Here is a 25,866-nt window from a genome sequence, read left to right as displayed (position 1 = left end):
GCTTCGCCCTCACCGTCGCTAGGCGAGCTCTACCCTCACCGTCGCTAGGCGAGGCTCGCCCTCGCCGGTGCCGGTAAGGGCGAGCCTCCCTAGTGGCTAGCGAGGTCGACCTCGCCGGCCTTAGCCCCTAGCTGATCCGGCCACCGTCCAGGAGGAAGAAAGAAAGGCAAAAAAAAAAAACAGAGAAAGGAAAAAAAATTAAAAATAATATTTAAAAATTGCCACATCAGTATTGGCTGGTCGGCCGGCGTTCACGTCAGCGTCGGCAAGCCAAAATTGGCCAGATAAACTAAATTGACACAAATGCAAAATGTTTAGGACTGAATTGGCACAGAAAAAGGTTTATAACTGAAATGGCACAATTACAATAGGTTTAGGACTGTGTTGGTAATTTTCCCCGTTGGTTGGCCATATCTGGAGTAAAAGCATTGCGACGCCATTATTTAAGCAAAATGCCCAAAAAATGAATCAATTCCGGGTCTAGACTCTATCCGACCCAACTTTTGCCAAAATTGTTCACTAACCAAACTTTTTTATTTTGCAAAAGCACTACAACACCATCATTTAAGCAAAATGTCCAAGAAATGAATCAATTCTGAGTCTAGACTGTGCTTGACCCAACTTTTGCAAAATGGTGTAATTTCTCCTGTCAAAACACATAGTCCTAGTTGGGCATATTCGAAATAAAAGCATTGCAAAAGCACTACAACACCATCATTTAAGCAAAATGCCTAATAAATAAATCAATTTCGGGTCTAGACTTACCTGACCCAACTTTTGCAAAATGGTGTAATTTCTCCTATCAAAACATGTGGTCCTAATTGGCCATATTCAGAATAAAAGCATTGCAAAAGCACTAGAACACCATCGTTTAAGCAAAATGCCCAAGAAATGATTGAAGTGGTTGGTTGAGGGTTCGAGATTTACTTTGTAAGTCGAAGGTTATAGGTTTGATTCTTCAATCTAGTCTCAGTATTAGACAATCTTGGTTAGTTTGTGAAAAGCGGGGCGTAGACTTCAGTGTATCGCGATCTTGTGCTTCCCCACTCATACTTGGTGGGATTGCGATGACAGACTCACTCGTTGGATAATTTGTGCTTCTTCATTATATTAAATCAAACATTCTAGTGGCGGACGAGAAAGGAACCCATCTCGTTCAAACTCTTTTTTTAATGCAAATGTGATGTAATGATCCAACATTTTTTTTTTCTTGCTATTACTAATTTGTTCACGATACAATCGTGATAGCCAAGTCACTCACTAAAGAAATCGCTTTTATTGCCTCACGGCTCGATCAGATAGTGGGAAACCACCGTTGTCTTATGTCAGCCAATCAAATTGCTTTCTTATTTCCACGCTACCTCTTCAGTTACTCAACATGAAGCTGAATTAATTCCATTTGAACGTGAGTGTAATTTCTCCTATCAAAGCACGTCATCTTGGTTGGCCATACTTGGAATAGAAACACTGCGAAAGCACTACAACATCATCATTTAAGCAAAATGTCCAAGAAATGAATCAATTCCAGGTCAAGTAGATTCTGTCCGACTCAACTTTTGTCCAAAATTGTCCACCAACCAAACTTTTTCCATTTTGGATACAAGGAAATTTTTTTAAAATTTTGACAAGAAAAAAAAAAGAAAAGAAAGATGAAATTGGAACCAAATCTGACCACTAGTGTCCCCCAATCCACACAAGACCACAGGCCAATCACATGCGATGATGAGTCGCCATCAGTCACCATCGGCATCTCGAAAGCATCCCCACAATTCCCACGTGGCACCCGAGCATCTTCCCTTCATCCAAACGCACCATAACGACGTCTGCGATTCCCATCTCTCTCTCTCTCTCTCTCTCTAACCGAACCAACAGACAGAGCTCCCACCCACCATTTCTAATTTCTGCAACAAAGCGCAAGCAGCACAAATCCCCTACTCCCACGCGAATGTTCTCGGGAATCAAGTTCTCTCTCTCTCTCTCTAAAAAGATGCAGGGGCAGTTACTCATCCACTTCCCGATGACGGATCATCATCATTCGATTCCGTCCGCACCCGAATCGACGGCGACGGCCACCACCACCCAGCGCAGATGATGCTGCTGCTGCCTCCTCTGCCTGACGTGGACCAACGGTGGCCGCGGTGGCGATGACGTCATCGGTTATCCTCGCGTAGATGCCCTTGCTGCTTGCAACCGAATCGCCAACCTGGAATCGCTCGCCGCTGCTGCTGCTGCCGCTAGCACCCGATTCCGATTCCGTCTCCGCTTCGCCTCCTGCCTCCTCGCCTCCACGCGTCCGGTCCGCATTGTTCCCGAGGCGAGGACGGGGACGCCTGTATAAATAGAGCCACCGGTCCCCCCTCGTTCTCTTCCACGATGCGAGTCCCGAGGAAGCCCGTCGCCTTCTGCCTCTCCCTCTTCCCTCCGCTCTTGCCTCGCGGCTGCGGCTCCCGCGCCTGGTCCGGCTCCCGCTGTCTCTCGAGGCCCGCGCGCTTCCCCGGCAGGAGGAGAGGGATTCTCACTTTAGGTTCGGCGGCTCTTCTTCGTTTGTCTGATGTTCTCGTGTCTTGGCGATGCTCTTTTGTTGTTTTAGTCTTTAAGGTTGTTGTTTGAATCGGTAGTTAGATTATTGCCTTCGTTGTTTGCGTTCTGGAGCTTTAGAGATGCGTTGATGGTTGGCTTTCGAGTTCGAGTGGTTGGAGTTCTATCCGGTACGGCATTATGGTATCTGTTGAGTTGTTCTCGGGAATCTGTTCTTTGGGAAGTAATTCAGTGGGTTTATGCTGGTTATATGATCAAAATGTTTGCTTCTTTTAGTGTCTTTAGGTGGTTTTTGGGGAGAAGTTGGGCTGGTTCAGTAGGTAACTCTACTGGGGAGCAAAGAGCTGCTGTTTGATTGAGATTTTGAATTTTTAGGTCATACTTGGAGCATACACGGGAAGTTCTAAGAGTGGGGAACATTTAAGTGGACCGCTATGTGCTCTTTTGATTGAATGTGAGGTAAGATATCTTTTGCTTTTCTAATGTTTAAACGGAGTTATTTCTAGATGCAATTCATGGGAGAAGAGTGTTTTACTGGTCGGGACTGGACTTAGTTGAATGGCTAAGATGAACTTTTAGTTGAAGAAAGGGATGGTCAAGAACTTAGTATAGGGGTTTGGGCGTGAAAAGTGCACATAAATTCTCTCTGTGGTGCATTTGGCTAATTCTGAGCCTATGCTCCAGCTTTGCTGGCATTTGATTCAACCAAACTCCTCGTCTTATTCTTGCTTGTTTTGTCGTGGTGATTCGACGTGGTACAGATTACGACAGTCTTTTTGTTTGTTGCTTAGTTACTACTACCAGATACTTTGTAGGCAAGCTCTTCTGGGCCATGTTTACTATGTTATGGCTTCTTTTAGGAACCTGTTGTTATTATGTGTACCTATGAGCATCGAGCATATACTAATTTGTACAATTACACGGTTTCTCATCAAGGCTGTTGCTCCTCTCCTTAACCAAAGCAGGAGCCTGTCAATTGCATGCAAGTTACTCGATGGACGGGATTCGTGCAACCGCTGTTGATGACAGGACGTTAGACTGTTCATGGACGGGCAGTTTTGAAAATAATGGTTTGAAGCCATGCATATGGTCCTCTCCAGAAGGAGGACAGAAGATTGACATCGCAAAGCAGATCTTTTGCAACAGGTCATTAAATATGAGGAATATTGTTGCTGTGGGGTTTGACATGGACTACACTTTGGCTCAATACAAGCCTGATACTTTTGAGTCCCTTGCGTATGAAGGCACAATCAAGAAACTCGTCTATGATTTGGGATACCCCAAAGAGGTTTGTTTAATATCTTTTCTGCCCTTGTGGCATATTCTTCTAGTGACTAAAATAGCTTTATCTTGTATCTTGTGCTTGGTTTAGATAATTGTGATGTTTGATGCTATCGAAATTGCTAGACTACCTTTTCCAGTAATCTCTGCTTGATTGTGATAGTGATTATTGCAATTTCTTCAACTAAAAAGTTGGCTCCAGTAATGGAATTAACATGCAAATATTTTAGACCAACTTCTCGGCAGAATTTTTTCCTGTTTTATCTTTTTGGATGACTAAGATTAGTAATGATGTACTTGTTGTGCTTTATAAATTAACATGCAAGCTGAATGAGGTCAATTTATGCAGTTGTTGGAATGGTCCTTTGATTGGAAGTACATGGTGAGGGGATTGGTTCTTGATAAGAAGCGAGGCAACATCTTAAAGGTCTTCCTTTTGTTTTTGTGCTAGTTGTTTCTTTTTTTGGCCATTGGCAAGTTGTTACTTCAATCTTTCTATTAGATTAGCACTTAGTGTAATGCAACTTTTTATTACACAGATGGATAGGCACAAATATGTGAAAGTAGCCTACCATGGGTTCCGAGAGTTGACTAAGGAAGAGAAAGTCAGCACCTATGGCAATACTCTGATACGAGATTCTTTTGATGAGCCAGACTATGCCCTCATTGATACCCTGTTTTCGCTAGCTGAAGCTTATTTGTTTGCACAACTAGTTGATTTTAAGGACAAGAATCCAGGAAAGATTCCAGATGGCACCAAGTAAGAGGACAATCGACTTTCTCTTTGCAGCTTAACAAGTTTGTATATTCAACTATATTTCTTTGTCATCCTTTTACTTTAACAAGTAGGGCCTCTAATAGCTGTAACAAATGCTCTTACATGCAAAATAGAGTCGTACTTTCATCAACATAGGTTTATAGCAATTTCCATAACATGATGGATAACTATCATGGTGATTACCCCTGTTTTGTCATTTCTTTGATTACGGCATTGTGATCTCATGTTCTGCGATCTTTTATCAAAACCTGTTGACTGATGCTCCTGTATGATTTTAGCAACACCTAAAATTTGAAATTAGAAATTGCAATAGCACTTAACGGACAACTTTCGTAGATAGACTCTTAATTGCTCTGTAATTGATAAGATAGATGTTCCTTTTGGTCATATCACTTGACAGCCATGGTTAAATGTCTAGATAGATGGGAAAGTAGATATACATTGAGGATGTTCTGGTGGAAAGTGCAGGAGTGGCTCCTTCTGTCCTTTTACGAGTGCTGTCCTACTAACTGTATTATTGTTGATGACATGTGCAACACTGAAACATCCAACATTGCTAAAAAAATTCAAGCTTCCTACATTTATGCAAAATTGCAATCGCGAGGTTTTATAATATACTTGCTCAATCATAGCCTAGTCTTTTTGGTGAAAACATCAACGAGTGATTCTTTTAATGAAGTACACACAAATTTCTGGGTGACAAGACTGTTAAGATGCATCCGACAGGAGGGGATTTTTGACAATTTATTTCCCTTAAAGTCACATTATTTTGCATATGCCTGCCTTATTTTACCCATTATATTTTGCAAATTTTCCCTCCAGCTATGCTCGTATGTACAAAGATGTTCGAGCTGCGGTTGATTTGTGTCATCGAGATGGGACTTTGAAGCAAATGGTTGCGAAAGATCCTAAAAGGTAGATATAAAAAATCTCTGTCAATAGTAGCCTACTTAACTATGTCTAACAGGGACAGCTTTCTTTCTAGAAAAGGTCTTTCATCTCATATTACTAGAGTGTTGGGGTGTAGCACTGGTTAATTAGACTTTTCTGGGTTGCCGACAGATAATCTCTCTCTCTCTCTGTGGGCTTTCTGGTTGTTCTTTTGCAAGGTATATCAATGAGGATCCATCTATAGTACCTTTGCTCAAAATGCTCCGGGATTCTGGACGTGCAACATTCTTAGCAACAAACAGGTATGGATTCATTCTCTTTTGAACAGAAGGTGTAATAGCTTTATGCTTGTATCTCAATGTGGTTCTGTCATCTTTAATTATCTATATTTTGAAGTAGGGAGTTCTTGATGATGATCTTCTATGGAATGTGGCACAACTTTTCTCATTTTTTTTTTTTTGATTGCCATTTTCACTTTGAAAAACTCTTAGTGTAGTTTGGCACTTTAAGTTTTCCTATTTGCTATTGACATACCTTATTCTTTTGTTGCAGTTTATGGGACTACACAAATATTGTAATGACTTATCTTTGTGGTCCCCATAAATCAGGTGGTAATTCCTCCAGCAATTTTGACTGGCTCCAATACTTTGACGTTGTCATCACCGGCAGGTATGTTGGTTTTTGGAGTAACTAGATAAAATTCAAACATTTGCTTCCTTCACATTTCACATTTAGTGACTGTAGCTGCCATACTGTAGCATTATCACATGCCAGGCAGCTCGCATTTTATCTGCTGCTCCTCTACTTTTTGAATAACTTCAGCAAGAATTGGGTGGGGTGTTAGGATTCTCTTGTTTTAAGATTTATATGCCATTACGAAGCAGTGTTTTATTCCACAACTGTTGAGCCCTTCTATTTAGATTTTAGTTTGAGACATCTAAAATTTCAAGTATTTGTCTGTGTCATCTCCTTGGTTGATTTAAAGGGAGACTGCCATGCAGTTAGCTGGTGTACTCCTTTAAATTAAGTTCACAAGTCATAAAAAATACTGAAAGGCGACGTTGCTGCATGATTCAATTGGCTTTTGATCTTTCAGATTATAAATCTGAGTTAATGCATTCAGTGGTCAACATATGTTCATGGCCTTTAATTAATTTGGCAATAACTAAATGGACGGAACTGTCCATGCAGTGCAAAGCCTGGCTTTTTCCATGAGGATAATCGGGCCAATCTTTTTGAGGTTGAACCTGAGTCCGGGATGCTGCTTAATACTGATAATGGCACTCCTATGCCTCAGGTTAGTTTTGTAGAGTCACTCAGTTCTTTCTGCCCTTTATATGCTTGTGCCACGTCCCTGATAATTAAGGGTAACTGAAGGTGGGAGACACTTCGCCAAGATTGATGTTGCAGCAATCAAACAAAGGTTGCAGAGTTTTTCAGGTATTTCTTTGACAAACATCTTATTCTTCCGAGATGAATATGTACTTTCTCCAATCCATAACTATGGTTGAACGGAATGACTGTTTTCCATTGTCAATTATGCTTCAAACTTGTCTTTTCAGGGAGGAAATGTTGGTCATCTTCATAAACTACTTTCCATTGAGTCAAGTTCACAGGTGATTTTGTCCATGTTTCTGATTATTTTGGCAATTGAACCTTTTTCTTTTCATTTGCCAATGAGTAACATAAAAATGAAAATCATGGTGGATTTCTTTCTCAATCTTTCTTCTTTCTTTTTGGAACATTAACCATCTCTCATCTTTAGCTTTGGACCGTCCTGATCTTATTGCATATCTAAGATCTGATTATCACATTTTTTGAGATGTTTCAGTGCCAATATTTCGGCTGAAAGGCTTGGATACAGTTGTTACTTTTTATATGAGTTTTGATGCTTGAATATACTTATATAATTGACATTGTCCACCTCTCTGGTAGGTCCTTTATGTCGGGGACCACATCTATGGGGATATATTGCGCAGTAAAAAGGTCCTTGGTATGACTCCCTTGATTTGCTAAAGCAGTTTCTGCCAGCTGTAGTCTGATCAGCCAATAGTATAGCAGAATATGTTCTATGATGAATCTACTTATTGAGTAGTGTTAAGTGATTTGTTAGCAGCTTTTGTCAGTTTTACCTGAACTGTGGAATGAGAGATATCTGCCTACAACATACAATCATTTCTTCTTGCATTGTGTAAGAGCATGCTGGCAAGATTTTGGTTGCTACATGTTCAAGCACATTTAGGACAATATCCAAACATCCAGTTAGTTTTTGGAGTTTGAGCAATCTGTATGATTTACGTCTTTAAGATTGGAACTTGACAAAAGACAACTAGAAGATTTTGAAGAAGATCTGACTTCTCTGGGATAGCAAGTCTCTTTTATCAGTTATGAATGTACATCGGTGGAGTGGACTTTGTACTAAATAATAAGCAGGGTTTAGTTTCCAATTTGGTAGTAACAATAAGGCAGTAACACTGACAAATGGAAATAGTGGAAGTATGGCTGTACTGGGCAAAAATTAAGGTGGACTGCATCGTAGGAATGTCATGTGTATTGAAAAATGATAATTTTAGAAGTCTTTCTCCTAAATGTGCTGTTTGTCTACATTGAATCTTGAATATACAGCTTTGATGTTCATATGGCTTTACTTTTTACTGTTATTGTCAGTTAATTCATTATAAAAATCCATATGCTGTAGTTGCTTAACTGCTCTATGCTGGTTGCATCATGTATGTTGAGCAGGTTGGCGTACAATGCTTGTTGTTCCGGAGCTTGAAAGGGAGGTTAAACTTCTATGGGAATTAAGGGACAGCCGCAAGGTGTTTATGGAGAACTTCTGTTTTTTTTTTTGTTTCTTTGTTTTACCAGACTATGTAAGAGGGTGAGCGTTGGTTTGGTGTAAAAGTTTACTTCATTGTGACCTGAGATCACCAACTCAAGTTGCCAAAACAGCCTCTCTGGAAAACTAGGGGTTGGCTACATTCTTCCAACCCTCCCAGACCCCGTAGTGCATGAGCCTTGTGCAGTGGAATACCCCTTTTTCTCTTTACTAGACTATATAAGGGTTTTTCAAAAATTTTGTGGATAAATGATTGGTCAAATTCACCAACATTGTGGTATTGATATATTGCAGGCTATGCTTTGCAGGACTAAAATTTAGCCATTTTGTCCTTGGACATTAGGTTACCTTGCAGGTCATTGGTTCATTCGCTAAAAATAATGTATAGAAGGTCTAATTTGGGACTCAGTTCTCTTTTCCTTAGTGAAGGATTTCTTTTGAGGGTCTGGATGATGGAGGGGCATCCACACTCTTTAGTCCACTATATCATCCATGGATCCTTGCTGCCTTTCAAGGGTTCATCTCTGTTTTTTCTTAACATATCCTTCTTAATGGTAGACTTCCCTTGGTTGTAACATATAATACGCATCAACCTGATGTAAGTGTATTTCCGTGCAGCAACTCAGATTAATGAGGAATGAGCGGGATCATATTGAAGATATAATCCATCATCTAAAGTGGTCTCTCAAGTAAGTACTATATTTAAAGATGCATAGATTGTGGAAATTTGTGGAATTCAAAATGTCTACTGTTATTATGTATTTCTTTTATGAGGCATTCAGTTTTATCTGTACTATTTAAAGAGATGGTTGATCTTGCTTACCAGTCGTGTCTTCCAAGTTTAGCTCAGGTCTCTATGTTGCACGCTCAATTTATTTTAGTTTTTTGTAATTGTGAAGTCTTTTTGGGTCATGTTTTACAATAAACTTAACTTGTCATACATATTAATAAGGGCAGACTCTTGTCTATGTAGAAGCAATTCCCTATCCTTCCTAAGGAAGTTGGCATATCCATTCAAGCAATTTTCAATCATGTCAAGTGAAAGTGCTCTGCCTTTTAATTTCTATTAGTTCATAGTGTCTGTTTACCTATATGTTCATATGCTTGGGGTACAGAAGTGAATGATTAGGATGACAGTGAAGGTTTGTCCGCATAATAATGATGTTGCTTCTCAAGTGGGATCTGCCTTAAGTTCCAGTAATAAATATGGTGCTGAACTTGACAAAAAGATGATAAAAGCTGGGAATAGATGTTGGGGTTTCTGGCCAAGGTAGAAATTTTACCTGTCATTCATCCCGTATTAGATAATTATAGTTTTCCACAATTCTCATGTGTACAGTTGATTCTTGCATCATGGCCCTCGATTTGATTTGCCATTAAATCCTACTACTTGAATTATGAGTCGGTTGTCTCTTAATAGTAAATAAATTTATGGTTGACTGCTCTTTATCCTAGTGTGGAGTCATATCTTGGACTGGTGAAGTATGTTAAACATTGATATTTTGTTCAGGTTTGAAAATGTTAATCCTGAAGAGAAGCAGGAGTTATCCTCTGAGGTGGAAGAACTGGAGGTAAGGACAAAGCCAAGCGATATCTCTTTTGTATGACATTGATGATAACACATTCCTTTTTTATCATTTTATTAGTCTCAAAGGGATCAAGTGCGTCTCAGCCATCAACTGGCTCAAAGAGATTGCCACCATAAGGTAAAGAATGTTCATGTTACTATGTGTATTGTTTTCTCTTTGGCTGCATGGTGATGCTTAAATCTAGCTACACTAACGGAACCATGACTTCTTTTTTCATGAACAATTCAGTTTCACAAGGTCTGGGGACAACTAATGAAGACTGGATATCAGAATTCCCGCTTTGCACATCAAGTAAGCTTTTGACATTGTATCTATAAGCACTTGTCTTAATTTTTGTTGCTATCATGAATACTAGCTCAGCTAATGTGAACCAGCATGATATTACTGCAGTATTGTCCAACAATGTAACCTCTTTTTATGTAGTTGTATCCTGGCTTTACTCAAATGTAACCTAATGAGAGGGTTTCTGACCAAAATTACCACCATATGCAGGTCGAGAGATTTGCCTGCCTCTATACAAGCCAAGTATCCAACTTAAGCCTGTACTCACCAGACAAATACTACAGACCCAGCGAAGACTTCATGCCTCATGAGTTTGATATTCTTCCCCTGTGAATTTTTTAGGCCTTGCCCGATAAATCTTGGGACCAAAGTGAAACCAAACGGATTAATTTGCTTCTGGGAAAGCAAAGATCTCCGCAGCCTAGTGCTCACGAGGTTCGAGTTCTCTCTCGCTGACTGTAGTGGTATGGGAATGTATTCTTGATTGTACATTTAGATCTTTAAGCATTGTAGTCTCCTTTTCCCTGTAATCTCAAGACAGCCCCAACTGTTATGGAAGAAATGGCTTCATGAATTGCGGTGTTGCAATGTGATTTACATTCGTGAATGCTATAGTGCTGTCAAGTTTTTTTACTTATCGGTTTCCGATGTGCCAAAACATCCTTCAGATTCAGCGCACATACTACGAATTCAAAATTATAGATCTTCTAACCGAGAGGATAGCTACATCCAGACAGAGTTCGTACATTGTACAATTATCTGTTCCTTTTGACATGGCTGCCTGACTAACGAAACTATTTTTATTATCGTGAGGGAAAACTGGATGATGCTCATGTCGTCTTCTCATTTCTCATTTGAAATTTCCTCTCATATATTTTGTCATTCCACATTCCAATTTTCCCTAAAATAATCTGAAAGTTGACTGGGGGTCCTTGAGCGTGGATAGTTTGTAGTAGACACCAGACTTTCTAGGCTCGTTGACGGGCTTTTTCCTTTCACTTTTCGTTCCCTTTGCCTTTACTCTGTTGCCTAAACCATCCACTTGAAGTCTGTTAATTCATTATGGTCTTGAAGAAAATTGACAGAACCTTATAGTGGATGCTTGAACCCTAGGGGCAGGGATCTCTAGAGTTCTTGGACTCCTGAATGTCTTGGATAGTTCTTCCAAACCTTACACCCCAATAGACTGCATCTTCTGGACTTCACTTTGTTACATTGAAAAGCGAAAAATCACAATAGTCTAGGTTGAGATTTGTTGCATTTCAATCCAATGGTGAAATGTTATAAGGGGACACGGTGCCTTCTGGGATCACAGAATAACCTGAAGAATGATCTTCTCTTTATCAGGAAAGATAGTAGATTATCATTGAGTAATGAGAGATTGTAAGAACCACGATGGTCTTCACAAAATTAGATACCACATTTTTCCTCGAATAAAACTGCCATCTCCATGATGAACGCGGTCCCTTCCCAGCCCGTCGAAAATCAACATTTGGGAAAGTAGAGGCCTTTAAAACTTCACTCGAAAGAATATCAGGAATTTGAGTGAGGCTGAATGCTTGTTTTACAAGCATCAAAACAAGCATAGGTTTGTCGAAATGTAACAAACCTTTAAAACCAAGACCACCATCCTTCTTCCTTGTTTTCCACAAAAAAAAACTTTCATACTTCTTCTCTACGGCACAGCATATAGACACTGAAATCTTGAAAATAGTCATAGCATATATGTAGGCAATACTTGTACAACCACTATACAAAATATCTCCATGCCAGCTTTTGACATCAATTTTTTTACAATCTTCTAGTTTCATACTAACTATATATAAGATCAATGCAAACATCACATTTTATGAAATTCTCCCGTCAAGGGGGGATCCCAAGATAATTCCCTTCTTCTTTTTTTCCATTATGGTCCCTCTTAACTCAGCAGGTAGGTTGTTCCTCAAGGATTTGGGGCATCCTTGCTGAAAAATACAATTCATTTGTTGAGATTAACAGCCAATGCTGTACGATGCTGATTTAACACATTCGAGACTCGTTGACATTCTCAAAGTGTTCCATCAAGGAAAAAGATGGAGTCATCTACAAAAGTAGCAGGTGAAAGAATGTTGTTCAATTTAACTCCTTAAGTAGAGCCATTCTCCACTACCTTGTTAATAAGAGTGGACAACACATTTACATCCAAAATAAATAATTAAAGAGACAAAGGGTCTTTTGTCGGATTCCACGCGCAAGCTGGAATTAAGGTAGAGGTTCCCCATTAAACTTAATGTTGAAAGTGACCGTTTTTAACATTGCACAACCAAGTTAATCCACCCTTGGACAAAACCCGCGCTCAAAGAAAGTCCCATTCAACAGGATCATATGCCTTCTTCATATTCGATTTCAATAAAACTTGCAATTTCTCTTTTCGATTTCTAATACGCATTTGATGAAGAATCTCCAGAACCATCAAAATGTCGTCCCAAATCTATTTCCCAACTTTGCTTAATAGAAATCAATTACAGGAGCCATGGTTTCAGTCTATTTGCCAGAACCTTTACAATCACCTTGTAGTTGAAGTTGCACAAGCTTATTGCATGATATTACTCCATACTATAAGGGTGAGACCCCTTGGAAATGAGAGTAATGTGGGTTTTATGTATTGTTTGGTTGAGAAAGCCTAAAACATAAAAAGGATTAGTATATCAGAATCCCTAAAACTTGTCAAAAAAGTGCAATTGAGTCATAAAACTTTCAAAAAGTGCAATCAAGTTCTAAGACTTGACATTTCGGTACAATCTAGTCCTTTCGTTAAGTTTGTCTAATTTGATTAACAAAAAATACCGCATGTCTTTTTTGTTATTTTCTCTCATTTACATGGAGTGTAAGATTAAAGCAATTTCGTTTTGGTCCAAATTCTAATTTTTTTATCCAAATCTTAGTTAAATGTGATAAAAAAGGCTCAAATTTTTTTTTTGAGAAAACAAACACAAACTAAAAACAAAAAAAAGTCACAGCCATAGGCCACCTACGCGGCGGCACTGCCCCACCATCGCCAGAATCGCCAGAGGGGGTGACCCTCGCCCTGTTGTGACTCTTTTTTTTTCTTTTATTAATTTATTTTAAAAAAATGGAGCATTTTTATCTTTTTAATCTCATTTAAATAAGATATGGGTAAAAAATTAGGATTTTGACCAAAACGACGTCATTTTAGTCTTATAATGCCATGTAGGTGAGAAAAATAAAATAAAAAAGTCACATCAGCATTTTTTGTTAGCCAAATTTGTTGAAAAAACATCTTGATGGATCCAAAACCATCATTGGTACTAATCTTCATGATAAGTGCATATGGTTGTAATAACCTTAAGAAAGACTGTGCTGATATTGATGATATACAAGAGTTCAGTTAAGCCTAATGAAGATAATGACGAGAGAAGAACAAGTCTAATATAACGAGGATTTCATGAAGACTTGGAGGTACCATGGTCAATTATTCATCAACTTGAAGTCTTTGGAAGCTGACATACTTAAAAAGATCATCGAACGATCAATCGCAAGTCATTTCTCACGATTCAAATGTAGACAGCATCAATATACTAATAATTGGGCCTAATTCCCTAAAAAACCCTCAACTTTAGCCTTTATCCCAATTATATCCCAAACTTTTTTTTGTCTCATAAAAAACCTCAAACTTTTACTTTTGTCCCAAATCTACCCCGTTAACTTTTTGTCCAATTTTTTATTTTTATTTTTTATTTTTTTCGATTTTTTTTATTTTTTATTTTTCCTTTCCTTTTCTTTTTTTGTTTCACCTTCAACCTCTGGCCGGTCGCCGGTCCGGCAACCGGCCAAAGGCGGGGGACGGCGAGGTCAGCCCCGCCGGCCGCTGGAGAGGCTCGGCCCCGCCGGCCGCTGGCAAGGCTCAGCCCCGCCGGCTGCTGGGTGAGGTCGACCTCGCTAATAGCCGGCGGGGCCGAGCCTCGCCGACCACGGTGAGGACGATGGCGAGGGCTCGGCCCCGCCGGCTGGCAAGGAGTCGGCCTCGTCCAACAACGGCGAGGTCGGCCGAGGCTGAACCTCGTCGTTGCTAGGCGAGGCCGACTTCGCCGGCGTTGGGCGAGGCCGACCTCGCCAATAGCCGGCGGGGCTAAGCCTCGCCATGCTCTGGCGAGGGCTCGGCCATGCCGGCCGCTGGCGAGGCTCGGCCTCGCCCAGCAACATCGAGGTTTAGCCTCGGCCGACCTCGCCGTTGTTGGACGAGGCCGACCTCGCCAGTTGCCGGCGGGGCCGAGCCCTCGCCAGACTGTCCTCACCGTGGCCGGGCGAGGCTCACCCCGCCGGCTATTAGCGAGGTCGACCTCACCCAGCCAGCCCGGCGGGCGAGGCCGGGCCGACCTCGCCGGCCAACGGGCGAGGCTGGGCCTACCTCGCCCGAGGCGTTGCCCGGCGGCCGGCGAGGCGGCGGGCCGACATCGCTGCCGCGCCTCTGGCCGGTCGCCGGACCGGCCGAGAGGTTGAAGGTGAAACAAAAAAAGAAAAGGCAAGGAAAAATAAAAAAATTCGAAAAAATAAAAAATAATATTAAAAAATTGGATGAAAAGTTAATGGGGTAGATTTGGGATAAAAGTAAAAGTTTGGGTTTTTTATGAGACAAAAAAAAGTTTGGGATATAATTGAAACAAAGGCTAAAGTTGATAGTTTTTTAGGGAATTGGGCCCTAATAATTGTGTGCACGTGTTGATATTGAGTGATAAAGAACTTCGGATTGTGCTAATAATGAGTCTTGGGAGATGTTGTTGAATGTGTCGTCTGAAGATGACCATTTGTCAAAAGGACCATAGCCATTGAATCGGGAACATGTCAAAGAATAGCTAGTAATTTCTTAGAAGAATAATGAATGTGACAGCGTCAACACACACCATTTTGGGAAAACCTTGCTATTGCCGCTAGAACAGATTGTATGGCCAATTCTAACCTTGGTAATTGCTCCAATCAACCCCTGACGGCTCCTAGCTTCCCAAATGACTCTATCGGATAGATTGAAGATGTTTATATAAAAAAGATCAAAGAAGCTCAAAAAGGTTGGACGAAAAAATAGAGAAATACTAGCAGTGTTCATCATTCTCTTTCTCTCATAATATTGAAGATTTGTCCATTTGAAAGTTCTTTGTGTAATGTTCTTGCTGTTTTGTAATCATGTTAAAAGGAGATGTACAAGTGTGATGGCAGTACTCATGTCATGATGGTGTGATCAATTGTTTGATAGGAACAGTACATGTTGATTGTAACTTGGCTTGAAAATTGTTAGTGGAATATGACCGGTGGTAGGCTGTTACCTTGGAAAGAGGACATAGGCTTTGGAATAAAGCTGAACCTCTATAAACCTTCGTGCAATCTTCTATATCTCCTCATTATTCTATTTATTTGTTGCATATGCTTATTAGGAACACTTACACCTGTCATCATTGATTTGCCACTAATCATTGTTAGACCTCTACTTATTGTCTTCCTTCAGAAAGTTTATTTAAATGCCGAAAACAATATATTCATCCCTCTTTAGGCTGTATTGTTAACCTAACAATTGGTATCAAAAATTCGTTGCATATTACTAGTGTTTTACTTGGGAGCATAAAGATCTTACATATGGATAACATTGTTGGTTTTGGTGTTCCTAAATCACAAGCTCCAACCAAGCCTCCATACTTTAACGGATGTAACTATGGCTACGGGAAACAAAAAATGAAGGCATAACCGTAGGCCACTGAAATTGTCAAGTGGGAAGTAATTGAAAATGGGGCAAGAGTTCCTCCACGTGCTAGACCCTCAGTAATACTAGTTGTAGAAGAAGTTCCACCAGCACCACGTGCTCCTACCCGTGAAGAAATTGGAAGAAGAATTACACTAAATGCAAAAGTTGTTGTCTCCTTTTGAGTTTAACAAAATTTAGTCTTGTACCTCAGCAAAAGAAATATGGGATCGACTCCAAACAGATCGAGTAAGGGAGACAAAGATGAACATTCTCCTAAGCAATTACGAAATGTACAAGATGAAGTCAGATGAAATGGTGACACAAACTCCTAAGGGTAATGCCAAAGGAGTGGAGTCATGTGAAGACCTCTGTACCTAAGACCAATGAGGACTCAACTAATTTCCATGGATGAGCTAATAGGGACATTAATGTCTAGTGAAGCTAAACTCATGAATGAGGAAAACAACAGCAAAGGTAAGAAGGTTATAACTTTCAAAACTGATTATGATGACGTAAGTGATCAAACATCATCTGAAGATGAAGATGATGAGGATATGGTGCTCCTAATAAGAAAATTCAAGAATATGATGAGGAAAGGAAGAACTTGAGAAAGCAAAAGGCAATTAAGATATTCTGAAGAAAAGAAATCTTCAATGACAACTAGGAAGAGGAGCAAATGGCATCTCGATAGTGGATGCTCAAGGCACATGACTGGAGATGCTGCCAAATTTGTAAACCCGATTCAAGTTGATTACGGTGCTGTCACTTTTGGAGGAAAAGGATAGAGGAAAGATTGTCGGCAAGAGTAACATCAATTTAGGAAACCTAATCATTGAAGATGTACCGCTATTGAGAGGACTCAAACACAATTTGATAAGCATAAGTTAACTTTGTGATAAAGGCTTCTCAATAAGCTTCGAAGAAGGTAAGTGCATTGGAGTAAGCAAAGACAAATCTCAGTCATTCACTGGGAAGAGATTTGGCGATATCTATCTACTTGACCTTGATTTTGTGACGATGCTCAGTGCTTTATCTCACTTAAAGACGAACAAGAGATATGGCTTTGAAAATTGGCATACATGAGCATGAAGCCAGATTTCTAAGCTAGGGGCTAAGGACCTTGTACGAGGATTGTGATGCACGCTCATTGGGTAAGCAAGCAAAGAGCATATTCAAATAAATAAATGTTGTTGCTACTAATCGTGCTTTGTAGCTGTTACACGTGGACCTGTTTGGACCAACCAGAAGCACAAGCCTTGGGGGAAGGAAATATTGTTTCATGGTCTGGACGACTACTCAAGGTTCACATGAGTGTTATTCCTAACGCACAAGAATGATGCACTTCAAGCATTCATGAAAATTGCATGAAAAAATACAAGATGAGAAGGGCTACAACATTTCATCAATCCGGACTGATCATGGTGAAGAGTTCGAAAATCAAAACTTTTTAAAATTCTATGACAGGTATGACTTTGAACACAATTTCTCCTCTCCCTACACTCCACGGCAAAATGGAGTTGTGGAAAGTAAAAATCGTTTTCTTCAAGAAATGGCTAGGACCATGATAATAGAAAGTGAAGTGTTATCTTATTTTTGGGCTGAGGCAATTACTACAAGCGCTTGCAAAGCTTAGATTGTCAAAGGGTTGCCCAACCCCGAACAATTTTGACATAATATCGGAGGAGACTTTGGTTGCAGTTTCTAAGAGTTATGGCTCGTCAAAGTTGTGTTTCCTCATGCCATTTTATGCAAGGTTCGAATATTCTGGTCTTTCTCGATCACTACTTTTCTTCTTCAAAGATGACCCTGGGGACACAATAATTTTCTTTCCTGATGCCAAATTACTGTTATACTGGTAGGGAACCAGCTGGGTACTGTCATTACAAAACAGACCTTCAGAGCTTATTGGCTCAACGTTCATCAACTCTCCTTGTTCAAGGCTCTTAGAGGTTCTTCTCATTGCCCTTGCTACTCCCAGCACTTGCAATATCCTTTCCCTGGCTGTTCTTACTAATCCCTTTCCCATCTTTGGAGGCTGCATCAGAATTATTATTAAAAGGAGAAACTATTTAGGGATGGGGAGTTTCGGGGACTTCTTCAGTTTCTGTGGGATAGCTATAACTTTTCATATATAACAACTTCCCATGGGGGCTTGGTTCAGGCTTTTCTGCACTCAGCCAATCACCAAAACACCCTTGAGATCCTTCCTCCAATTGTTCTTCATTGAACTCAATCTCTTCACAATAGGCAAAATGTCAAATTTTACTACAAGAGCAGCAAAAATAAGGCGAACTTTCATACTTAAAATCGACCCACAGAACTCTCCCTTCATATCTTGGTAGTGTCCCTGGTTTAAGAGGAGCCGACAGATCCAAATTAATCATTCCCCTACCAACTTAGAGTTTGGTGACTTGGTTCAAATTCTACAAGGACTTCACCAGTTTTACTGGTGGGTCGGCAAATTGCCTCTTCTGAAAACCCCTCACAAGTGAGACCGTGGATCTGGACCCCATATTGAACTCACAACCGTGAGATGGGGTGTTGTGTTCCCAGGGATGAAGCAGTAGTAATAGATGATTACAGGAAGACCAACGTCTAGATTCAATAACCCATCCAAGGTATTCTGATTTAAAAGCAAACGCAAAAATGCCAGATTCCAATTGTGAAACGTTAACATTCTCAAGTCTCCAAGGTTTCCTCATGATGTTTTGAGAAGTCTGAATGTTGACGCTAGGCTTTCCTAAGAGCTTCCCGAAGAAAGCGAGCTCACGTTCTCGTTCTTTTTTTTCAGGCCGGATGACTCCATCAATGACTGTCATAGCATCATCAGACCAAAAGCGACCTAGACCACGACAAAGTAGAGCCACCTTATTTGAGATACCTTGGAATGCGACTGTAGATACGTACATGTTGCTTGCTCCAAATTATTTCAAATCAAGTATGGCCAGGGCGAAAATCAATCCACGTCGTGACAAGGTAAGAACCATGAAGAAGGACCTAATGACATACTAAGGATTGGATGGTGAAAGCTATTAGTGGAGTGAACTACCCATGACCTCTTGAATTTTGGAGTGACGAAGGTTATGTTCTGTGTCTACTAATCGTAATGTCCGATTAAATCACGTTGTATTAGTACACCAATCTTGAATATGTCCAAATTGAAAGGTAGGCAAAACAATGAGACCCAAAAACCTATTAGATGGGAATTCTGCATTGTTTCATTTGCATTAAACGCTTATATGCTCAGATGTTTTCATGGTTATTGTGCTGGTTTTTCAGTCAAGAGGCTAATTCGACTAATTAATCTGACAAGTTATACTCAGGGAAATGCTTTTCAGGAATGTCATGTGGTGGTGGGTCATGCATAGATTTTGGCGGACTAATCCTATGTCGTCGATGGGAGAAAATTATTGTCAGTTGACATGTCGTTTCGTGGAAGAAGTTCGACAGAAACTTCCGTGTGAAATTCAAAAACACTTGGGAAATACACTAATTCCAAGGAGTTTATGGAGTTGCTGATTCGAATAGGAGTTTGTCAACTTGATTCCGTAGAAGTGTGGACTACAAAACAGATAATACACTGCAAGAATTATTTGTAAAACGAAGACAATATCATCCACAAGTAACCGGAAGAAGTTTTTGGTCAAAATTGACGGACGAAACATGCTCTTGGGAACATCCAGTCAAAATATTACAACAAAGAATACGAAATGAAGTTCCAATCATGAAGCCACACACGGCAAGCAAGTCACATTGACTAGTCAACTCTGAAACTATATCCATTAGGTTCTTGTCCACTTAAAAACCTGAAGAGGGAAAAATGTTCTTCAGGTACAGCAGAGTTGGCTTCTTGACACCCTTAACAGACTAACACGGGCAAAGTATATGGCACATGAATTTCTCCATATCATTCACAGATTTTCTAATCAACTTTGGCAGCTATACTATGAGCAAATCATGACACAAAAAATTGCAGCTTCTATGGACAGAAGCCAAGAAGAATGGAGGCTAAAACATATTCTATCTGCCTTTCTTTACAAACTCACTCAAACTAATGAGCTCGCATTCTTCTATTCGAGCTCAGCGGATTATAATCTCAAGGGTTGGGCGGAGCAATTTTCCTCTGTAAATAGTTTCAAAATGGACAGAACAGACCCTTGAAGGAGATGAGGTGCTTAAGCAAACTCAGCTCCGTTCTTCTCTGGAAAGAATGAGGCTTCTTTTCTTAATGTTCATCCAGCCTCTCCATGTCTGTGATTGCGATTGGTTCGGGGAAGATCTCGCTGGATAATCTCTTGTGCGATGACGAGTAGTCATTCCCGCCGCTACTGTGAGAGCCCACTCTCCCCGATTGCTTGAACCCATTGCTATTGATTTGCGTGGGAACGGTATTGCTGTCTGACGAGCTATGTCTCAAACTTCCAAAGAAGGCGACATTCCAAGACTTTCTCGAAGAAGCAGTTTGCAGCCTCGCCGAGCTGGAGCTGTCCTCTCTTACCACTTTTAGAGGGTTTTCCAATGCCTTGAGAACGTATCTCATGAGCGGCCGTTTCGAAGGCCTAGGGTTAAGGCATGACCGAGCCACGATTGCCATGGCCCACACTTCTTCTAGGAAGTCTTCGTCCACAATCAGAGATGGGTCCATGATCTTTGTGACCAATTCCTTGTCATGCACACTGATGTAAGATAGAGTGTGCTCCAACCACTCTCTTATTGTGGCATCGTCTGATTTGCTGATGCCGAGCTTGCCCGTCACAAGTTCGAGTAAGACTTTCCCGAAACAAAACACATCATAAGCGCAATTAGCCGACGAGGATCCTGCAGATTAGCATAGAGCAGAATTTAGATCATCATCCAAGAAACTGAACTACACTGCCTCAGAATTGTTCTTTTTTATTTTCTCTCACTCCAACATATTCGATTTACTTCAGACAACCGACGATACCTGAATAAGAACCTGTACTTACATTTAAAATGAAAAGTTTAAGATGGCTAGCTAGACAATGATATCTATGTTACACTAACTCCCACCAGAAGATAATCTCCAAGTAATCTATAGTGTGGGTAGGCGATACAGGCTCAACATAGGATGCTAGACCACGTGATATTTACAAGAAAGTGAAGTAGACATACCAGAAGTGCCCTGTTCAGACGTCCTGCACATTACAAAGAATTGCCATCATAAGTACAGAAGATGGTGCAATACAAATGAGTCACTTTCTGTAGAAAAATAATTGAGCTAAGCAGAACCAAAATCTACTATTTCAGCATGCCACTGCATAATGACGATAAATCACCAAATCTGTTCTCATGGAGCAACTAAAATAACCTTAAGATTGGCTGGATTAATTTGAGTGAACAAATTTTTCCGCCAACATCAGCAGGATAAGTGAATCATTTAACTGAGAATTGCCTTCCAGTAGATTCTCATGTAGTAAACTATATGTTCGACCACTATAACCATGCCATAAGGCAATTGGATTCCAGAATACCATAATTGAAGCTAGGGGAGATCGAACATATCAGCTACTGCTGGATTGTCCTACTAAAGTACACAGGCAAAAGCAATCAGCTGAGCAAGTGATCCCTAACCTGACACCTATCTGATTACTACTTTCACCATGGACCTAGTAATGACAAGAATCTCAAGCTAGCAGCGCATCTAAGCATAAAAGATGAACTGACGCCACCTATGAAGTCATCTTCATGTTATCATATATCTAGAAGATGTACAATCAAATTCTTTTTAGATACAAAATTTTTTCACTCCTCTATCTTTAATGAACTTTGTTCCTCTTACTGCCTTCTCAATCTTTTTGGGTCTGCATTCACTTATGTCATCATGCAACTTCTTGATGAGGCAATTGGGAATTGATAGGCTTGAATGAAAGGGTACTTACTGAGGCTTCCGTAGCAATCTCGTGATAACATTACCATGAGAATCCCCATCTTGGGCACGAGACTCACTCAGACTTCCAACTCGCACTTCAAATTTATCATCGAGAAGTATGCTGCCCACTTGAACATCTCTTTAACCAAAGAACAAGAAAATATTCAGTTCAACTTGTGCAATTCAGACTGAAGAGGCATTGGCCAATATATAATCTGAAAGTAGAGTTTAGATAAATCAAAGAAGAGATGCAACTTCAAAGACACTGAAAACAAAAAGGTGCACGCTACACAGTGGTTAAGGTGATCAAGTTTGATCACTCTCGAGATTCTTTATCTCATGAAAGCAATTATGCTGTGGCATCAGCTCGTGTACAGAAATAAAGCACGCAGTGTGGTACAGATCATTCATTCTTCACAGATGATGCCACATAACATGACAAGGAATCATCAGTTTGTGCATCAGCTAAGTAGCACAAGTAAATGAATGACAGTTGAACATATTGATACATGCAAGTACAGATTGCTTGACTAGCCATCAACTTGTCAAACAAAATTGGAAATTATGAACGAGGCATATAGGCTAGTGCCACTAATGGTTGATAAACAACTATTTCCAATGCCAACAAAATTCAATGGAATCAGCTTAAAAATTGAATAAGTGAAAGCTGATACCTGTGCACAAGAGGAGGGTTACATTCATGATGTAGGTATGATAGAGCTTCTGCAGCTCCTATTGCAATTTTTAATCGGGTAATCCAATCAAGAGATTGCATACTCTCGTCCTCTAAATCAGTTGCTCTGTAGAACGAACTTGCCAAGTCTCCATTAGGCATGTACTTGTAGACCAAAAGTTTCTCATTCTCGTGCTCAAAGCAGTGACCTAAGAGTGGGACGAATCTTGTATTTGAAATTTTCCTGAAAATCTCCAATTCCCTTATGTACGATTCTCTGTCGAATGAACGCAGATCGACTCTTTTAATGACAACAATGGTCCCATTTTCCAAAATGCCCCGGTACAGGTCCCCAGAGTGGCCATGTTTGATAAGATTACTCTCACTAAATTCACTGGTCGCATGGGCCAACTGTTCATAGGAAAAGACATCTCCAAGACCTGATAATTCGGAAGGCTCCTTGGGAACCGTTTGGCCATCTCCATCAGGAGCAGGCCCTTTATCGGCAATGCTTCTTTGATCAGGGATGCTCTTGTTGCACTTTCTCAGGAGCAGCACGACAATTACAACCATAACTACGATTAAGGCTAGCCCACCAAATACTCCAATCAGTATATACACCCGTCTTCTGTTTTTCTTTGAAGCAGATACTGGGAATGGCGAATCTGTTGGTCCCGAAGCTCCAAAATCATCAAACTGTAAGCCTCTCTCAGAATAGAAAAGCCTACAATCTGCTAAACTCCTCTGATCCGGCAAAACCTGAAGGCAGTTTCTATCTAGAGTAGCATTTCTCTGACTATCATCACTTACTTTGCCTTGAAAGTAATTCCCTGATAGATCAGTCAAATTGAAAAACCTGATCGAAGAGTTGAGACTCCCATATAACATGTTATCCGAGAAGTTGAAAATTGCCCGAGTGACATTGCCATTCAAACCAACGCTCGGCAACTCACCAGTGAAGTTGTTGGCGGATATGTCAATTAAGCGCAACCCAGGCAAGGACCATACTCCACTAGGAATTCTTCCGTCCAGTTTATTCTGGCTAAGAACCACAACTTCCAATTGAGAGAGGCCTGAGAAAAACCCCTCCGGCAATTGACCCTCTAAACTATTACTACCAATTCTCATCCCCTTCAAACTCCTCAACCCTCCCAATTCCACAGGCAAAGCACCAGAAAAAGAGTTCTTGCTGAGATCAAGCTCTACCAACTGAGATAGATTACCCAATTCGCCTGGAATTGACGCTGTGAGGCTGTTATACGAAAGATTCAGCACTCGAAGACTAGAGACGGATCCGAAACCCGCCGGTACCGTCCCGGATATATAATTCGATGAAAGATCAAGCATGGAAAGGTTACTCATCATTGAGAATGAAGCAGGTATTGACCCAGTCAAGAAATTCCTAGAAAGATCAAGAACCGACAATTCGGTTAACTGCCCCAAACTGGATGCAATATTGCCGGTAAGATTATTATGATTTAGATACAGATGCGTGAGCCTACTCAAGTTCCCCAGTGAACTTGGGACGGCGCCGTTCACGGCGCAGGACCGGAGATCGAGCACCTGAAGACCCTGGAGGCGGAATCCGAACCACTCGGGTATCGACCCGGGAAGCAAGAACCCGGAAGCGTTGAAAGTCTCCAGGAGGGTCAAATTGGCGAGAGTATCCACAGCGAAACGGGGGTTCATCCGCCCGACCCTGGTCCTCCGAAGGCCCGAAACGCTGATAGCCGTGACCTGCCCGTCCCGGCACTCTACGCCCGTCCAGTTCCGGCATGGGTCGGCCTTAATGGGCCAGTCCCGGGCTCGGAGGCCCAGAGACGACCGGAGCCGGCGCAATGCCGACCACTCGACGCTGGAGTTGAGGGTGCTCCGCTGCGCCGCCGCGCACTGGATGAAGAACAACACCAGAGCCGCTAAAACAAGAACTCGCTTCGCTTCCATGGCCGACGAAACTCAAAGCCGCTTCATAATCTTCTTGGGCATCTCACAGTAACAAAAATACTTCTTGTTTTTTCTTGTTCTTGTTCTTCTTCTTCCTTCTCCTTCTTGTTGGTGTTCCGATAAATGCGTGTATTTTATTAATGATATTTCTGGGGAGAGTTTCCCATTCTGCTTTTCTTTATTGTTTGTCTCTTCTCTGTTAATTCTTGCCACTCCCAATCACGAGCTTTTGATTCTGCATTCGATGCCGGTGTTGCTGTTCCCTTGTTCCGCCTCTGCAAACGCTGACCAAACCACGCCCCGAGAATAAATGAGACCTCCCCTGCTTCTACTACTAAGATAATTCACAACATACAATCTCTCTCTCTCTCTCTCTCTCTCTCTCTCTCTCCCCTGCATCACAGCATGATCATATTATCCTATGTCTGTGAAGCTCGTAGTTTTACTAATATCCTAAATATGGAGTCAACGTGTCTTCAAGTTGGGCAAGAGAGCATCACATGGGCATGGGCATGAAGATATCTTTTTTGGGTTGGATTTTGCTTATTTCGTGATAGCTGAGCGATGCATTAAAGAGGGGACGGAGAGAGATATTAATGGTGGGGGTGAGAGGTGTACCTAACCGCCGGGCTTTACTGCCAACAACGACGTCTCTTTCTCGGCCACCGGAGCTATTTAATGACTACTTCCTCCTCTTCTTCCTCTCCTCTTCTGGGGACTGCCGACCGAGACTCGCCGAGATGCCGCTCAAGGAGGCACGGTTCAAGTCGAGTCGGGTCGTGTTTTTGTGATGGTGGCTCTGGCAATGGATGTTGAAATGGCGAGGCGAAAGTGATGTCATGAGGGTTTGATTGGGGGGGGGGGGGGTGGGGGTGGGAGGTTGATGTTCACGCATTTGACTTTTCTATCGATTCGGGTCACATGCACGGCCACCGTCGATGATGGAGCTCTCTCTCATGTTGCAATAGTGGATCGGATTTTTCTCTCTTCCTTTGTGTGGTTTCATTTGCCAAAAAGCCATAGCTTTCTCATAGCATAGAAGCACTTTTTTCTACAATGAACATGGATGTGTGTTTCTAATCCAATGGCTATCGATCTCCAATCAACGGTATTCAGATCTTCTAGAAAATATGAAGATCCCTCCTCCTGCATGGCTTTGATTACGAGAATAGACTTCCGGCTCATAGCATCCGAAATCTATGGGCCATGTAAGGCGCAAATCGAAACTTGATCGAGTGGTTCAAACATGAGATTGTTGGCATGTAATGGCATGAGGAAATCGAATCATTATCACATGCCTAATTCGTAAAAAAAAAAAGTCAATTCCTTGATAATTGAGCCTAACCCCGAAACATAAATAGTTTTATCAATATTATAAATATAGTCTAAACGATCGTATATGATTACAAAATGATTCGACATGTTATGTT

At 41.0% G+C, this 25,866-nt stretch overlaps 2 protein-coding genes across 6 annotated transcripts; one reads left to right on the top strand and one right to left on the bottom strand.

The window, feature by feature from the left end:
• Positions 1 to 1,842: 1,842 nt before the first annotated feature.
• On the top strand, positions 1,843 to 10,772 carry LOC115670726 (uncharacterized). Of its 4 annotated transcripts, none has more exons than XM_056311610.1 (18): positions 2,384 to 2,524; positions 2,914 to 2,997; positions 3,504 to 3,826; positions 4,169 to 4,246; positions 4,359 to 4,579; positions 5,420 to 5,512; positions 5,707 to 5,790; positions 6,041 to 6,157; positions 6,680 to 6,785; positions 6,866 to 6,928; positions 7,051 to 7,104; positions 7,424 to 7,481; positions 8,231 to 8,307; positions 8,946 to 9,016; positions 9,838 to 9,898; positions 9,974 to 10,033; positions 10,145 to 10,207; positions 10,409 to 10,772. In XM_056311610.1, the coding sequence occupies exons 3-18, from the start codon at positions 3,533 to 3,535 to the stop codon at positions 10,529 to 10,531; spliced, it is 1,623 nt and encodes a 540-aa protein (XP_056167585.1). In that variant the 5' UTR covers positions 2,384 to 2,524; positions 2,914 to 2,997; positions 3,504 to 3,532; the 3' UTR covers positions 10,532 to 10,772. The 4 variants fall into 4 exon arrangements, with proteins under 4 accessions (XP_030447931.1, XP_056167585.1, XP_056167586.1 ...); XM_056311611.1 differs by having other exon boundaries at positions 3,475 to 3,826; XM_030592071.2 differs by lacking the exon at positions 2,914 to 2,997 and having other exon boundaries at positions 1,843 to 2,524.
• Positions 10,773 to 19,554: 8,782 nt separating this feature from the next.
• On the bottom strand, positions 19,555 to 25,280 carry LOC115670719 (probable LRR receptor-like serine/threonine-protein kinase At2g16250). 2 transcript variants are annotated; one of them, XM_030592054.2, is made up of 5 exons: positions 25,055 to 25,280; positions 22,494 to 24,720; positions 21,830 to 21,958; positions 21,063 to 21,085; positions 19,555 to 20,747 (listed from the first exon to the last, which is right to left on the bottom strand). In XM_030592054.2, exons 2-5 carry the CDS (start codon positions 24,434 to 24,436, stop codon positions 20,155 to 20,157), a joined length of 2,688 nt encoding a protein of 895 aa, XP_030447914.1. In that variant the 5' UTR covers positions 24,437 to 24,720; positions 25,055 to 25,280; the 3' UTR covers positions 19,555 to 20,154. The 2 variants fall into 2 exon arrangements, with proteins under 2 accessions (XP_030447914.1, XP_056167258.1); XM_056311283.1 differs by having other exon boundaries at positions 22,494 to 25,280.
• Positions 25,281 to 25,866: the final 586 nt, after the last annotated feature.

The sequence above is a fragment of the Syzygium oleosum genome, unplaced genomic scaffold (genome assembly GCF_021117445.2).
Source record: "Syzygium oleosum isolate NSW1041296 unplaced genomic scaffold, Sole_v2.1 Sole_v2.05, whole genome shotgun sequence".
NCBI classification, from domain to species: Eukaryota; Viridiplantae; Streptophyta; class Magnoliopsida; order Myrtales; family Myrtaceae; genus Syzygium; species Syzygium oleosum.
Note: the sequence above shows the minus strand (reverse complement) of the source record. Positions and strands in the feature narration are given on the sequence as shown.